The 13,342-nt window shown below is 35.8% G+C and overlaps 1 protein-coding gene across 2 annotated transcripts; it reads left to right on the top strand.

Moving 5' to 3' along the window:
• Positions 1-1,167: 1,167 nt before the first annotated feature.
• Positions 1,168-12,119, top strand: rxrga (retinoid x receptor, gamma a). Of its 2 annotated transcripts, XM_026935069.3 has the most exons (11): positions 1,173-1,323; positions 4,890-5,022; positions 5,562-5,755; positions 6,453-6,576; positions 6,782-6,961; positions 7,470-7,630; positions 8,460-8,589; positions 8,806-8,938; positions 9,595-9,686; positions 10,152-10,257; positions 11,727-12,119. In XM_026935069.3, exons 2-11 carry the CDS (start codon positions 4,998-5,000, stop codon positions 11,872-11,874), a joined length of 1,293 nt encoding a protein of 430 aa, XP_026790870.1. In that variant the 5' UTR covers positions 1,173-1,323; positions 4,890-4,997; the 3' UTR covers positions 11,875-12,119. The 2 variants fall into 2 exon arrangements, with proteins under 2 accessions (XP_026790869.1, XP_026790870.1); XM_026935068.3 differs by lacking the exon at positions 4,890-5,022 and having other exon boundaries at positions 1,168-1,323.
• The last annotated feature ends 1,223 nt before the right edge of the window (positions 12,120-13,342 follow it).

The raw sequence follows: 13,342 nt of genomic DNA, 5'->3' as shown, positions 1-13,342 counted from the left end.
CAGGGGGACCTTCGCACCTTTCATCAGCCTCACAGGGACGGAACGGCTGGAATTCTGGGAATTTCTTTCTTCTCAGATTGCTTCAAGTTGGCAGTACTGTGTGGATCTTTTATTAGACAAAAACAGAAAAAAAATCTAAAACAAGGAAACCTGGGTATAGAGTAAAAGTCTGTACACACAGCATTTCAACTAATCGACATTTAAGTCGTTTGTGACATAGTATTGTGACCTGACCAGATGTTTAACAGATGTTTCCTCCAAGCCCAAACACTTTATAACTAAAGGCTTTATTTAATTAAACATTATGTACTTTCATTTTAATAACACTCTAATTAATATCATCACATCTTTATATATTTTTTAATTTAATGTTTATTCTTTTGTCTGTACATTTATTTATTTGTTTGTTTGTTTGTTTTATGATATACAGCGCATACTGATGTATTTTTAGTCTCATATTAATTAAGAATTCAATTTATTTTATATTTTACTTATTTCATTTCTTTCTTTCTTTCTTTCTTTCTTTCTGTCTTTCTTCATCAATTTCAATGTATTCATTAGTCAATGTCAGCTTTTTTTTATTCATTTAGTGGTTTGTTCATATTAATTTAATTTGTCAGTTTATTTATCCATTCATCTGATTCAATTTTTCCTTTCTTCCCTTCTTTCTTTCTTTCTTTCTTTCTTTTTCTTTATCCATTTTAATGTATTCATTAGTCAATGTATCTATTTTTATTCATTCAGTTGTTAATTCATATGAATTCATTTTAATTTTCTTTCTTTCTTTCTTTCTTTAATTATTTATTTTATTCAACCATTCACCATTAATTAATTAATTAATTAATTAAAAAATTACTGATTCATTATTCTATAATTTGTTCTGTGTCTATTCATTTATCCATGTGCCATTTACTTATCTGCATGTTTGTTTGTTTGTTTGTTTGTTTGTTTGTGCTCATCACCATTCGCCATGTCTTTATTTATATGCAAATCAGTGTGTGAGTGAATATTAGTTGAACAGTAGTTGTTTTGTTAATCAGTAATCCACTGTGTGTGTGTGTGTGTGTGTGTGTGTGTGTGTGTGTGTGTGTGCGCGCGCGTCTGTCAAGGACCTCCCTAGAGTGCCCCCTCTCCTTCACTGTGATGTGTGTGTGTGAGTGTAGTGTGTGTGAGTGTAGTGTGTGTGTGTGTGTGAGAGAGAGAGAGAGAGAGAGAGAGCAGCGAGTCCTCAGCAGGAGGGAGACACACATCCACCAGAGACTTAAACTGGACTCCAATTCCACACTGGCTACCAAATGGATCATACTGAATACCTTCATCTGAGTAAGTGTTTCATGTGCTTACATTTGGTCATGAACTCCCTGACTGTATTGATTTGTCTTTTTGGTTTGTCTTAATTGTGTGTGGTAGTTTATTTGCTGTTTGGATAGTTGGAGCGCACTTTGGACCAGACGGCCATAAATCCAGCACACTTGGCTCATTTGTGTACTTGTGTCACGTGTAGTGGTCGTGCTGAAGCGTGCAGGTGATTCTGCCTCTCAGTCAGGGTCAAGGGTTGGCACTTTTATTGCACTTCACAAATTTATGGCCTTAAACTGTTTGTCTAAGGGGTCTTCAAGGATGGATTTCACAGCAGATCTGTATATGTGGGGCATATGAAATGCTTTGGAGGACAGTTGTTAAAATATCATTCAGCAGTATCAGAGATCAGAGACTGATTGTGTAACTGTGTACTGTAATCTACATATTTATATGATAATTACTTATGTGCATTGGGTGTTAACTATATATTTCTGCTAAAAATCATCCAGGTTGTTTACTTCTGGTCTGCACCACATTACTACAGCAAACACTGCTATTAATATTGCATATGAAAATTTAAGATTGACAAAACAACACAGATTTGCTTTTAGTGTTGAATAATTCTTATAAAATTTAATATAACCAGAATAATTAAACAGGCATGTCCAAAAAGCCTTGTATATAGAATCAGAGACATGAAGATCCACAGCTGAGCACTGACTATAACCGGTGTCCTGGTTAGAAATTATAAAAACATTACTTTCAGTGATGCTGTATAATATTTTTAATACATCGAGTATTAAAATGTCCAGAGCTTTAATACAGGAGTGTCAGTTTCCCAAAAGGAAGATCATAAAGTAACCTCTGAACTGAGGACGTGTTGTGAAGACCAAATCTTGCAGTCACACAGAAAATTATATTTAAAAAAAAAAAAAAGTGTTGAAGTAATATAATCTGAAGTAATGGAATCAGTCAAATGCTGAGCATCATTAACGTCATTACAAGACCACTCACTCTAAAATTCTTAGAAATGTTGATATAAGCTGCTCATAAACACTCAGTGATTTGAAATGCAATTTTAACAGAATGTTTTTGGCCAAAACAAATAAACTTTACACCCCAAATGTAGTTGTTTAGTGAAGGCATGTTTTGGTGGTTCTACTATGCTAAAATATTAAATTAAATTAAATGACATACCCCACACTGAGCATTCCATGTGCTACGTCAGACTGAATTTCAAAAGCTTTGATACAAAGCGGCTTGGCATTAATTAGTGTTTTTAGAGCAGGGAAAACATAAAACTCTGTAGAACTGCTGTTAGACTCATAGGAGAGCAGATGGACACTGTTGTATAGTTTTGTGCCAAAGTCACTGTACGGAACAATGATCATTCAGAATGTGAGCAAGGGTCCAAGTGCACATGGTTTATTGACACACAATCTAAAATTCAGATTGGATTGTCTTTGAAAGACTTTGTCTTTTTTATTACAATCCTATAATTTTGTTATAAATCCCTGACAAATTATCCAACAAAATTATACGGCTGTAATCAAAAAGACAAAGTCCAACAAACTGACAAGCTTGAAATGCTGCAAATAGGGCCTGTGATAATTACAAACAGATGAGTCAAATAAGTTACTACAGAGAGTGGTTAGTTTTTAGTGTTTAGGACACAGGGACCTCTGGTGGTGAGTTGGGGAATCTGATTGATGGAAGACTTATGCAGACATCAGCTAAATCAGGTCTCAGGTGAATAACATGATAAAAATCATCCCTTAGAAAGTTAAAATATGTTTAAATACCTGCAGATTTATTTTATATTTCCAAATATGAGGTTATGATAAAAGAAACACAAGATTATTAAACATATTTCTACACATTTGTACTCATTTCATGCATGAAAATATTCTTGTTCTGTTGACCGATCATTTTGCTTATTTCAAGCATTTATTTCCAGAAACAAGCAAAATCATCTGCTGACAGGACAAGATCATTTCAAGTCTTGAAATCGGCTTAATAATCTTATATGTGCTTCATTGTAATCTCACAATAAGAAATATTACATAAATATAAACAATATAAATCAATATAAATCATTTTTACAGTGTATATACAACAGCTTTAGTGAAGCACAGTACGGGTATTCCTGACACTCTTCAGCTCAAAAACGATCAAACCTCACAACTATCACTCTGAAGAAAGTGATTCCGGGTTCAAGAATTATTTCTGTCTGAGATAATGAACATTTCAACTTTTTGATCGAAGTGTATGATTTAGGCATGCAGGTTACTTTAGTGAAGATTCACTAGCAGAGAAAATGCTTATGCCCCCCCAAACACACACACACACACACACACACACACATACACACACAAACTCATTATGTCATTATGTCAATGCATTAAAAGGTTTCTCAAGAAAATGTCCATATGGAGAATGTACAATAAAAAAGCTCTCAGAGGTCACATTAGGTCACATGAGGTTAGTGGAGATTTGGAAAGGTTACAAAACCTAATTAACAGACATTATGTTTCTAATTTGCTGAATGTGATGTTCAACTGCTGAAACTCACTGACCTCTCTGTGTCTTCTGATTGGAAGCAAGAACCTTACTGTCTTATCTCTGGGTATTCGGATTGGATGCATTGTGTGAACTGTGACACATTCAACCGTCTTTCTGTTCAGTAATAGCTTGTAGGCCCTGTCTCTTGGTGTTCTAATTGGACCCAGTGAATGACAATTGTACTAGTCTGAGAGCACTGTTGCTTTATGTACCATTATTGGCTGAGCTCAAGAGGGTAAAAGGTCTCAGAAAAAAAGCCAAGAATGCACACATGTGATTCACAAATGTATATTCAGCACTTTACACTTTTGCATTTTGCTAAAATACATAAGGAAATTGTAAACATATATTGTGGATTACTCTATAACTTGTTTTTATGAGGAATTTAAGGAACATACACAGCTGAGCAGTAAAGGCGTAAAGGTCTGGTCCAAGGATTCAGCAGTGGTTCTGTGTCAGTCGTAGGATTTGAATGAACAATCTTATGTGTCTATTTACACAAACTGTTGTGATAGTGGTCTGGTAAAAGCTAATCCGGCCCACCAAATGAATTTAAAATCTGTGTTCAAAAGTAAAATCGATTTGTGAACTGTAATTGAATTGAAAGGTTGGCTGAAAAAAGAGTCACATATATGTTTATTAGCGTGATAAAATTTGAACCATAGTAAAAGAAATAATTTAGAACTTATTAAAACTATTAAAAACATATTCGGTCACAAATTTTACGTATTTTATTTGAAAATATTTTTGAAAATTATGCTGATTTTTCCTCACTTCAGTATTATGGGTGATTTTGTGTAGCTTCTTGACATAAAATCCAAATTAAGTCTATTTAAGTCCCAGGTTGTAACACTACTAACACTAGAAGAGTTGTTGATGTGTTATTGGTCTACAAAACTCTTTTTTTTAATTAATTTTTTTTTTTTGTCTGACCCACATGACATCAGTCTAGGTGTAATATGGCTTGTTACTTAATGATGCACACATCTGATACACACATCTGTTAATAATTACATCTACTCTAGGCAGACTTTCTACTGGTGTCTCAGATGACACCCTGATGACACACTCATCCTTGCCTTCCCACAATCAGAGGCTCTGCTACTCAGATCAGTGCATGTCTGGCGGGCTTCATGGATGGCATCTCATCACCTAAATGTGAATATACTGCATATCAAGAGCTAGCTGCTGTATATTCCTGAAAATGCATGTCACTTGCAGTCACTTTTGAGAGCATACCCTTATGTTAGATGCGAGCTGAATCTTCAAGCGCAGACTGAAAATCAATCTCTTTAATAAGCACTTAAATGCATCTTACCTATGTTTGAGAGGCATTTCCTGTTTCTTAGTGGTGTCTTTGGGCACAGCTTGTCATAGCACAATTTCCCAGTAGTCAAGAAAGCACGTGTAGTAAGTTCTTGGAATAAGAGCATTTGCTACTTGCCATAAGAGTTAATATAAATGTAAATGTAATTACAAGACTAATCTCTGTCCAAAACAATCTATCCTTGTTCTGAATGGACTCTGATTGGACAGTGTCTGATGTACTGGCATTATGCCTTTTCCTTCAGCAGACACCATAAATCACTCACCGTTTAATGAATAATCAAAGAACTAAGGATTACTCAATCCTGGGTATCCTTCTGACCTCTCTCTCTCTCTCTCTCTCTATGTGTGTGTGTGTTTTCCGATTGCAGGTTCTTCAGTACAGGTTGACCACAGTCACCTGAGGACACCTTCCCATGCACCCATCGGCTCCATGGTAACACACCTCCACCCATCTGTCATAAGCAGTATTGCGTCACCCTTCTCTGTCATCACCTCTTCCTCATCACTGAGCTCAACCGCCTCGTCCCTGCCCAGCACACCCAACATGGGCTTCAATCCTCAGGTACCCACAGATCCCCCAGGACATACAGACAGCTTTACTGATTCCACACATTCTTACTCTACATCTGTATGAAGGGGTCTTACCCATTATGAAATATGTAGTAGTCTACAGTTCTAGACTAGTTCTTTTGCTACCCTCTACTGGTTCAGAACAGAGTTACACAATGACCTGTCTGCTCTGCATGTTTTTGTTTTCTCTACTCTAACACATCTGATATAACTCATCAGCTAATTTTAATGTCTTCTTTGACATAGGTGTGTTAGAGCGGGAAAACATTAAAATCTTCAGGGCATGGGGAACTCCAGGAGTGATCACTGTTATGTATTGAAAAATCTAAATCAGGGGTGTCAAGTGGGCCGGACAGGGGGTTCTGGGTTAATCTGCGTAGTTTGCATAATTATTTACAGATATAAATGTAAAGGTTTTGATTTGTGAAGTTTTCATCCCGTTGCTGTGAAATCCTTTAATTAGCTCTTTTGGAAAGAGACTTGGTTACAGAGTCAGTATCTGAGTTTAAGGCCTTGAGTTTAGATTAGATTTAGATTCTATAGTTCAATTCTAAATTCATTTGTGGGCCAGATTACACCTTTATCAGGCCAGTCCTGGGCAGACGGCCATATGTTTAACATCCCTGCTCTAGACCAGTAATTGTGAACCCTGTTACTGGAATTCTACTCATTTCACTGTTTTCCCCCAGATGAACACCCTGGATGCTTCAAGAGACGTTAAACCTCCCGCTAGCATCAGTAGCAGCTACCAGTGCATCAGTCCAGGCTCTCTGTCGAAACACCTGTGCTCCATCTGTGGAGATCGTTCTTCTGGTAACCTATGCAATGCATATTACATCATGATATCCATCCCTGTGATGGTAGTGAAAGCTTAGTGAAATGCGAATTTTGTTTGGCAAAGTAGATATGAATAATCCGAGTGACTAGCGAAGGGCTTACAATATACCCATGTGGGATTTCAGAGTGGGTTTTAGTGACATTGTAGTCCTTTCTTCTCATAAGATGTGACTCTTTCCAGGTAAACACTATGGAGTATACAGCTGTGAAGGCTGCAAGGGCTTCTTCAAGAGGACTGTCCGGAAAGACCTGACATACACATGCCGGGACAGTAAGGAGTGTTTAATAGATAAGCGCCAGAGGAACCGCTGTCAGTACTGCCGCTATCAGAAATGCCTGGCAATGGGAATGAAGAGGGAAGGTGAGGCCTCCACTGACACCTGAGGACTTTTACTTAAAAATCTTCCTTCAAACCTGGTCTAATTTTGCATTACCGTGACAACAATTGATAAAGTAACATTTCAGTGTCTTATTTTCAAAATTATTTAAATGCAATCCCAGTCAAAATGACCCATTGAAATGTTTTAGCTGAGTGAACCAATGCTCATGCCAGCATTACACTTGCATATTTTGTTAAAGTTAACATAATTATATTCCAGAAGTGATGTTTACATACTTTTTTTACCTGAGAGTAAAAATTGGAAACAAAATGTTCCCAAAATTCCCAAGGATGGGAATGTCTGATTGTTTTGACCTTGTGGGGACATTTTTTTATTTAAAAAAAAAAAACTAAAAACTAAACGTAAACGAGCCTTTAACTGAGGTTAAGTTAAAGTTAAGATTTAGATGTAGCATAGCATTAATTAGCTGCATTAACAATTGTGTCCTCACAAGGATATTAAGACAAATGTGTGTGTGTGTGTGTGTAGCTGTGCAGGAAGAAAGGCAACGGAGTCGAGATAAAAATGACAATGAGGTCGATTCCAGCAGTGGTTTAAATGAAGAAATGCCAGTGGAGAAGATTTTAGACGCTGAATTATCTGTGGAGCCAAAAACAGACACATACATCCAGACTAATGCAGACAACTCAGTAAGAAAACAACGCAACTCCTATTTCAGTCCGTGTACAGGGCCTTAACACACAGGCATATTTTCATGTCACATCCGCTAAACATAAAATTCACTCTCATTCAGTAATTAAGCTTTCACATTGAAAATGCTTTCATAAACAGTGCATCCAAAATGTTTGGTCACACAAAACATGTAAAGACTTGAAAAAAGTTGTCTCATATTTCTCATTTTATTATTTTTTTTAAAAACATTTGTTATTAATTCAATTCAGTTCAGTTTTATTTGTATTGAGCTTGTAACAATGGAAATTGTCACAAAGCAGGTTTACAGAAATATATAAATTATAAATATAAATTTATAAATATTATTATATAACAAATATAAGATCATTATACCTATTTCCAGACATATTTACTAATTTCATGCTTAAATTGTCTTATTCTATGGGTAGATAATTCTTCTTTCTAGAAATAAACACTTGAAATAAGCAAAAATATCTGCCAATAGAATAAGACAGTTTCAAGCTTGAAAAGAGAAAAATTATCTAGAAATAGACTCAATAATCATAGATTTGTTAAGAAACAATCTAATAAAGAGAAATATTAGTTGAATTTGCCTATCTTCAGGATATTTTTATGTGCTAGGATATCATTTTTGCAGTGCACAAAATTCTTTTACATTCACATAAAATATATTCACATGAAAATGACCACCTCATCTCACACTCACACAGAGTTCTAGGTTAGCCATGTTAGTAAGCTTACTAAAGGGCTACACTCTACAGTTTGGTATAAACTTGGTTCTCTGTCACGTGTTTCTGATGAGAACGTCCTCTGGTTCTCTGATAGACAAACGATCCTGTCACCAACATCTGCCAGGCAGCTGATAAACAGCTCTTCACCCTGGTGGAGTGGGCAAAACGCATCCCGCACTTCTCTCAGCTACCTCTGGATGACCAGGTCATCCTCCTGCGAGCAGGTCGGTAAACTCCTTCTGTGCACACTAACACTGGGACGACATTGTTAGGTGAGCTTTAGGTCACGTGCTTAAGGACAAACTTGTTAGGTAGCTCAACCCCAGTGTGTATACATGCATGTAGCTGTCCTCCTTTCTCTGCTCCACTGCTAAGTTTGTGTTTGTGTGTGTGTGTGTGTGTGTGTGTGTGTGTGTGTGTGTGTGTGTGTGTGTGTCCAGGCTGGAACGAGCTCCTCATCGCATCGTTCTCTCATCGCTCTGTGTCAGTGAAGGATGGTATTGTCTTAGGCACGGGGCTGCATGTCCACCGCAACAGCGCTCACACTGCAGGAGTGGGATCCATCTTCGACAGGTCTGATCTACAAACACACACATACACACACTCTTCATACTCATCAGCTACTTCAGATTATTTATCAGTTGCCTTCACTTTCTGATTGTCTGATCTCTCTAGTGTCATGTGTCTGATCTGTCTGCTTTACAGTTACTAGTGCCTGATGACTCTAGGGCCCAATTTCTCTTGTGTCCAATCTGTGTATCTGTAGTGTCTGTATGCTGTCTGATTTCTGACATCTCTCTATTTTCTGGTCTCGAATCTGTGTCTAATCTCTCTATTTTTAGATATATCTTTTCTCTGATCCGTCTAGTAAATTAGCTCTATACTACCTGACTTTCAGTGTCCAATCTTTCAAGTTCTCTCTTGTATCTGATCTGTTAGTGTTTGATCTTTCTAGTAACTGATCTCTAATGTTGGTCCAATTTCTCTAGCATTTAATATCTAATGTCTGATTTCTCTAGTCACTGATTTATAATGTCTAATCTTTATAATGTCTGATCTCTTGTCTTGATCTCTTAAAAAATTTGGGTTTTCTTGTAACTGATCTCTCTAATGTCGGAACTCTTGTGTCCATTTTTCTCTAATATTTGGTGTCTAATATCAGATTCCTCTAGTGTCTGGGCTATAGTGTCTAATCTCTCTAGAGTCTGATCTGATTGCTGTATGTGCAGGGTTCTTTCTGAGCTGGTGTCTAAAATGAAGGACATGCAGATGGACAAGACGGAGCTCGGCTGCCTCAGAGCCATCGTTCTCTTCAACCCAGGTAACACTTTACCCTAAACAACTCTAACCTCTGTTTACATTCTGCTTAATAATCTTTCACTAATCTGATTAATAGCGCAAAACAGAACAAAAACCCTTTCACACCTAAATCAGAATTAACCCACTGAGATAAGCCTGAATAAACTGTATATTTGATTGAATTAGGTCAATATTTTGTTTAATAATCTAATGAATAGAAAAAAAAATCAGAGTATGAACATTTGAGTCTGATTCCTTTTAGAATTGGAATATATGCAGACATTCTGCATGTGTTTATGCCACAACACATGTTGACCACCATGGTGCCTGAAAAACTACGAAAGTAATGTTACACATATGACAAGATTTTAATGTAACTGTGTTTAAGAATATCTGGAGCACATTTACATTTTCATTAGTAATGCTGATAGGAGTGTAGGAGGCTACATTTTTGCTGACCTTGCTGAATTGCTGAATATGACCGTAGATGCCAAAGGTTTGTCCAGTCCATCCGAGGTAGAGGCACTGAGAGAAAAAGTTTATGCCTCACTGGAGTCATACACCAAGCACAAATATCCAGACCAGCCGGGCAGGTGAGACTCATACCCACTAATAATAACAATAATAATAATAATAATGATAATAATAATAATAATAATAATAATAATATGTAGGACATTTCTAAATCCAGAAAGCACATGATTTAAAAAAAAAAAATAGTGCTAGCATTGATAAAAAGGAATTTTGCATTTGATTGTGAAATAGCTCATGGGCGTGTGTGTGTGTGTGTGTGTGTGGGTGTGTGTGTGTGTGTGTGTGTGTGTGAAAAATGATCTTTTACCCCTCAAAAAACGAGTGTGTTATTCTAAACTTCAAAGTAGATGACAACACGTCTATGAAATGTTTATGCACTGGATGTTTTATTTGAACTGCAGACAGAGTGTTAAACTGCTATTCACAGACACAGAAGTGTGTTTGATCTCATCCCCTGTTTTATTTAACCTTTTACACTCAGCGTAATCAGTTGAAGCTTATATTATTCCGTAAGTACAGTAAAATGAGTAGGTGTGTAGTGATGAGAGTGAAGTGGACTCCTGAATATCCTGAATAAGGGGTTAAATGCAACAGTCGATTATGTATATGGTTGACGATCAGCCACATTCAAGACCAAGTGTATCATTTTTATTTCATCAATGACTGAAAAGCACTAATACAAAACATTCATCAATTCATGATTATTGCTTAAGAATACATAATTTAGCCCTGAGAAACCAGCTGAATAGCCTGTTTACACATCATGTACTTTGTTTGATCTGATTGTTCACTATTGTGATAATTTTTTAGATAGATAGATAGATAGATAGATAGATAGATTGATAGATTGATAGATAGATTGATTAATCACTTGATTCATCCCAGAGGGAAATTCACATATTACAGCAGCAGATATAGTTAAAAAATATACAAAGTAATTTTAGCATTATAAATGAAATAAAATAAGAATACGTATTGTTTGTTAAAATATCATACAGAATATCCATAGTTTCTCTTCCCACATTTCATCATTTCTTCAGCTATAAATATGTATAAAGAAATACACATAAAGTACATATATAAATATGCATATGTATAAAAAAATGGAAAATATACCCTGAGTTAAGTCATAGCAAACAGTCATATCAAACGTATCAATAACAATAAATAAATAAATAAATAAAAAATACTAACAATACACAGCCTGGCCATATAAGTAAGTAATAATTAAATAGGTAAGTAATAAGTAAGTAAATAATTAAGAAGTGACTAAATAATTAAGTAAGCAAGTAAGTAAATAAGTAATAAATAAACTTGATTAGGTCTCTTATATGGATCACTTTTACTGTTCCTACTACATTCAGTAAATAGGGACAAACAGTTTACATTTATATTAATAAAAAATCATGAAATGTTGTTTACTAAGCACTATGGTTAACGTATGGTTACAAAATTATGGTTGTGTTACCTGATAAACACAGATTATAGACTTTTATATACCTCTCTGTATGTGTACTCGTTGCTGCAGGTTTGCGAAGCTCCTGCTGCGTCTTCCTGCTCTTCGCTCCATCGGCCTCAAGTGTCTCGAGCATCTTTTCTTCTTTAAGCTCATTGGCGATACACCGATAGATACGTTCCTCATGGAGATGCTGGAAGCTCCACACCAAATCACATGATGCTAATTACGCCCTTTACCTTGTACATATCCACCTCGTACCCTGATCTTTTATAGTACATTTTAAACAAAGGACATTTTAATTGTTATTAACCAAAAAACAGAGAATTAATTTTAATTTTGTACATAGATTTCCTCACTGATGTAATACAAAGTGATTCTATTCAGTGTGAAATTGTGTAAACTGCCAACATGTATTTTGTAATGTTATGTAAAAAGAATAAAAATTTGTTTTAAATAGCATCATCCAGCATTTTCTGCATGAGTATTAAGGACTGATTTCTTTGTATTTACATTTTTCCTTGCTATGCTTTTACAGCAATATTTCCCCATTGAAAGGACAGGCTGTGAAGGCTAAGAGGAGATATTTTTCCTCTTTTTTTCGTTAGTGATTCAAATTAAATTTTAGAGAAACAATGATTTAAAAAAGTACCTTTTGGCAATTAGGACACAGAGTATGCTTTTTCCCCCACAGATGAAATAAAATGGTCACCTGAAATTAACTTCACATTGTTTGTTATGCTCAGGTTCCTGTATGTATTGAGTTTCACATGTTTTCATGGGTTTCCTCTGGGTTCTCTGGTTTTCTCCCACCTCCCAACAAATGCCAGTAGGTAGACTGGCTTCTCGTAATTGTCTCTAGGTGTGAATGAGTGTGTGAATGTGTGTGTGTGCATGGTATGTGTGCATACAACACAATGTAATTTCATCTTCATCTTAACATTTCTGAGCCACAAAACATTTTGTTTTATGTTATTATCAGACAGCTGCTCTTATATCATAAAAATGTTTTATTTTGGTTGGTAAAGTTTTTCACGCAGTAATCACAAGTGTTCGACAACATGCATAGATATAAAATATATACCATACACATCATTTAAAATGTTTTTTAATAGATAAATTGCCTTTTCTTGTTTAATATGTCCTTTAAACAAAAATCTCTTTGTGGATATGATTGGAAACCCGTGCCTTAACAGATGTCTCTCTTGTTTATCAGACTGATTGACTGAACAGTTAAACATGTGTTTAAGTTAAAAAAAAAAAGGGAAAAGAGTAGACAGCCACATGTCTGGACTGCAGCATTTGGCTGTGTTAAACCTCATAACTATAACAGAAGGTTTTAATAATCAGAACAGTGTGCTCCTTGGTGTGGCACGCCACATTTTCATCAGAAAGACATTACCTCAGCAAAGGCAATATCCCACAAAGCGGATGTCTTCCCTCACATGTACTTTATTCTTCACACGCACTCTTTTTATTGCACCAGTAAAAATACTATTACATCATTATAAAGCTGTGTCATTTGAGAAACTCAGAAAACAATATTTCATTTAGGCAACTGTTTTGTACATACTAGTTAAAGACACCAATACTGTTACTAACAAACCCTCATCTACTTTCACTCTCTCTGCTTGGGGAACTCATTATCTGTCAATATCTGTTCCAGTACATCCTCAGCTCAAGTGAAG

This window comes from Pangasianodon hypophthalmus, chromosome 14 (genome assembly GCF_027358585.1).
Source record: "Pangasianodon hypophthalmus isolate fPanHyp1 chromosome 14, fPanHyp1.pri, whole genome shotgun sequence".
Classification (NCBI taxonomy): Eukaryota; Metazoa; Chordata; class Actinopteri; order Siluriformes; family Pangasiidae; genus Pangasianodon; species Pangasianodon hypophthalmus.
This window is presented reverse-complemented; position numbering and strand designations above follow the sequence as displayed.

Excerpts from the sequence above, each read along its gene's own strand:
- rxrga (XM_026935068.3), top strand. The coding sequence starts at position 1,296 with ATGGATCATACTGAATACCTTCATCTGA. Across the intron at positions 6,962-7,469 it reads AATGGGAATGAAGAGGGAAG|CTGTGCAGGAAGAAAGGCAA; the intron begins GTGAGGCCTCCA and ends GTGTGTGTGTAG. Across the intron at positions 9,687-10,151 it reads CATCGTTCTCTTCAACCCAG|ATGCCAAAGGTTTGTCCAGT; the intron begins GTAACACTTTAC and ends ATATGACCGTAG.